This window comes from Propithecus coquereli, unplaced genomic scaffold (assembly GCF_000956105.1).
Source record: "Propithecus coquereli isolate 6110/MARCELLA unplaced genomic scaffold, Pcoq_1.0 Scaffold117, whole genome shotgun sequence".
In the NCBI taxonomy this organism is placed as follows: domain Eukaryota; kingdom Metazoa; phylum Chordata; class Mammalia; order Primates; family Indriidae; genus Propithecus; species Propithecus coquereli.
This window is the reverse complement of record NW_012135747.1, coordinates 1568026-1572045: the sequence shown is the minus strand read 5'-3', so window position 1 is coordinate 1572045 and position 4020 is coordinate 1568026. Positions and strand designations below refer to the sequence as shown.

Genomic DNA, 4020 nt, shown 5'->3' with positions numbered 1-4020 from the left:
TGGGACCAGCCTGGGCAATAATGAGACCTCATCTCTACAAAAAATCAAAAAATTATCTGGGTGCAGTGGTGCATGCCTGTAGTCCCAGCTACTCAAGAGGCTGAGCCCAAGGAGGATTGCGTGAGCTCCTGAGTTTGATGTTGCAGTGAGCTATGATTGCGCTGCTGCAGTCTAGCCCAGTTGACAAGAGAGAGAGAGATACCCTGTCTCAAAGAAAAAAAAAAAAGAAAGAAAAAAGCCATTCTGGATCCCTTACATCTGCTGTTCCCAACTCCCGACCCCAGATGGTACCATTCTGTGGCCTGTTAGGAACCGGGCCGCACAGCAGGAGGTGAGGGGCGGGTGAGCGAATCTTCATCTGTGTTTACAGCAGCTCCCCATGGCTCACATCACTGTTTAAGCTCTGCCCCATGTTAAATCAGCGGGGGCATTAGAGTCTCATAGGAGTACAAACCCTGCTATAAACTGCATGTGCAAGGGGTCTAGGTTGCACGCTCCTTATGGGAATCTAATGCCTGATGATCTGAAGTAGAGCTGAGGCAGTGATGCTAGTGCTGGGGAGCAGCTGCAAATACAGATTATCATTAGCAGAGAGGTTTGACTGCACAATAAATGTAATGTGCTTGAATCATTCTGAAACCATCCCCTACCCCCACTCTGTCTGTGGAATAATTGTCTTCCATGAAACTGGTCCCTGGTGCCAAAAATGTTGTGGACCGCTTCCTTACATGGTCCTAACCTTCAGGACCTTAATAGGTTATGGTCCAGAAGAAGAATCTTATTTCTGGACATAGTTTAGGTTCTCTTTTGGTTTAAGATTTATCACACACCTAAGTTGTTGCCTTCTGTGGCACAGCCTACCCTGGATCTTAGCAGGACAAACACCAAACACATTCCCATCCCAAAATAGTAATTACTGGTACTAGGAGAGTCTCTAGACTGTCTAGATTAGGTGCAGCGTGCTGGGGTAGGGCTTATTGGTGTCACAGCCAGATGGAGTTTCTCATGGACTATCTGTTATCAAAAGAAAAATAAGTTGAACTAGAGAATAAGGAAAAGGTGACTTGTAGGTCCATTTCTATGATCAGAAAATGACAATCAGTAGGTTAGTAGGAAGACAGAGCCCTTTAAGCCTCTATTACTTGTGAAGGTCCTGGAAAGGACCTCATATGTGACATAGAGGAGAGAACTACCAATCTCAGTATATTATGACCTACAGTTCTGGATACTGAGGACTGATCAAGTCATTTTTTAAAAAAAAATTATAGAATGGATGTATCAAAGAGCTATGTTCCAGTGGAATGGTCAAATCACTTTTTAAACTGTAGAGTTTCTAAACCTTTTTTGTTCCACATGCCCCTTTGGTGGTCTAGTGAAGCTGATATTTCATAAAACAGAATAATGATTTTAAATGCATACAATATATATAAGGTTACAAAAAATAATATAGAAGTACAGTTATCAAAATATTTTTAAAACAAAATGTGTTATAGTTACATGCTTATTAACACATTAACAATATCAATAATGTGTCTAATATCTTCAATAATTCTGAACTAATGATGAGCATAAATGATGTTTTATTTGCAAACTAGCATAATATAAAGATTTTTTTCATTTCTCTTGGTCACAAAGTCTCAGGCACTGTAATATTGCTGCAGTTTGTTTTCTATGTTCATTATCAAAAGAAATGCTAAATTTTAGTAGGAGATTAGTGACAATAAATTTGTATTTTTTTCCCCATCCAAATTCATGGACTCTCAATTCTCTTCATGGATTCTGTGGGGGTCCATAGACTTGAGGTTAAGAATCTCTGCATTAAAGACTCTTTCCTTATCCTGTTCCCTTCCCTAGGGAAGTGAGCAAAATACAGTAGAAGCCCAGGCTAAGACGTATCCTTGTACCTGAAGTACTATCCCAGCAAATGGAAGGCAGGCTAAGCCGGTGCCTAAAGGGGAGCTAGGCCTCCAGTTTTCAGTTCTGACCATCTCAACAGGCCTGATTTGCCCTGCAGAGCCTGGTAAGAGAGACGTGTAGCAGGGACAAACTGACCTGGTTTTAAAGTATTTAGTATATAACCCTGAATTCAGTCAGCTTCACCTTAGCCTTCATGGTAACAGAAAGAAGGTGGTGTAATGGGAATCAAAAGGAAGAGATCAGGACAAGAAAAGACACTGAGAAAGAAGAATCAATGACTTTTTGATTGGATGTGATTATAAAACTATAATTTTAAGAACTCTATAGAAAATACACATATTTTATTGTTTGAAATGGTAAACAGGAATATGACTTAACTGATGAGAAAAGGCATATAGTATGTTCAGAATTTCCATACCATATAATTTGAATAGCCTGTTCTGGAATGTGAGTTCATTCCTTATTTTTTAGGCTTGAACCAAACAGTGAATATTGAGAATATTTCTTTTTTTTTTTTTTAAAGGTCTCTGGAGGAGATGATAGTATTTTGAAAGCATTGTATGCTTCTGGTCTGTCCTTGTCTATTATCTCAGGAATCTCAGCATGGCTTAGCTGATTGCCTCTAGCTCAAAGTTACTCATGCATCTTGTTGACTTGCTAGAGCTGTAGTCTCAGGTCTAGCTGAGACTGGGAAGGATCCACTTCCAACTCACTCACATGGTTGTCGGCAGGATTCAGTTCCTCAGAGGCTTTTTATCTGAGGGCCTCAGACTGTTGACCTCTCTCATTTCCTTTGCTTCTCATAGTGTGGCTCATGGCAGTTGTCTTCCCTCCAAGAGAGAAAGCAAGAGACTACTCAAAATGGAAACCACAGTGTTTTGTAACCTAATCTTGGAAGTGACTTTCCATAATTTCTGCCATAATCTAGTCATTAGAAGCAAGTCACTAAATCCCAGCCCATGCTCAAGGGGAAGAGATTACACAAGAGTATGAATACTAGAAAGCAGGGATCATTGGGGGTCCATCTAATAATAGCAGCTACCTACCATACTGCATAAGGTCGATATTATTATGAATAATTAATTCACTGGTAATTAAACTCCAGTACTATTTGATAGGTAAATATTGACTTTAACACTATGAAAATGACTTTAGTTGGAAGTTTTATATAATCATAGTTTGTTTCTCTTTTTTTTCCAGAATAATCTGGGTATCTTGTGGTCTGAAAGAGAAGAAATTGAAACTGCACAGGCTTACCTAGAGTCATCAGAAGCACTATATAATCAGTATATGAAAGAGGTATGTTACATGTCAGATAAATTTTAAGTTTTGATTGAAACTAGTCAAGAATTGATAGTAAGAATTCCTCATTCATAATATTGGTGTGACTCTTTAATGTTCCCAGGAACTTCTCTGTAAAGCTGTCTGGGAAGTCATCTAATAGCTGAAATTACTGTACATTAAACACTTTGGGGTTTTAAAAATAATTTTAAAATTACAAAATTTTAAAGGTATAATGGCAACCTTAGTCTAAATACAGTTATAAAGGAAACATTAGCCGTGCACGGTGGCTTACAAGCTTGTAATCCCAACTACTTGGGAGGCTGAGGCAGGAGGATCCCTTGAGCCCAGGAGCTTGAGGCTGCAGTGAGCAATGATGGCACCACTGTACTCCAGCCTGGATGACAGAGCAAGACCCTTTCACTAAAAATAAAAGAAATTTTAAAAAAGGGAAATATTCTAATGTTATCCTAAAATACTATTTGCATATTTTTGTATTTATAACCTAAAAAATCTATTTGGTTTCCAATGAAGAAACATTGCTTAAAGGAAAGCAAATGAACTGCTTGAGCAAAATATCTGAAATTTTTGGGGCAATGGTTCTCAAACTTTAACATGCATCAGAATCACCTGGAGAGCTTATTAAAGCACAGCAGACTGGGCTTCTAACTCTGATTAGGAGTTCTAGGGTGGGGCCTAGGAATTTGCTTTTTTAACAAGGTCTTGAATAATGCTCATGCTGCGGGTCTAAGTACTGTTCTGTACTTTGAGGACGACTGTTTCAGGGCAATGGTTTTTCAGTGATTTTTTTTTTTTTTTTTT

The 4020-nt window shown here is 38.7% G+C and overlaps 1 protein-coding gene across 1 annotated transcript in view; it reads left to right on the top strand.

Annotated features, from left to right (window-relative positions):
- KIF1BP (KIF1 binding protein) overlaps positions 1 to 4020 on the top strand; it is a 64034-nt gene that overhangs the window by 28081 nt on the left and 31933 nt on the right. The window contains exon 2 of the mRNA XM_012658485.1: positions 3118 to 3216. Within this exon, the coding sequence (XP_012513939.1) occupies positions 3118 to 3216 (99 nt within the window). The remainder of the gene's footprint in view (positions 1 to 3117; positions 3217 to 4020) is intronic.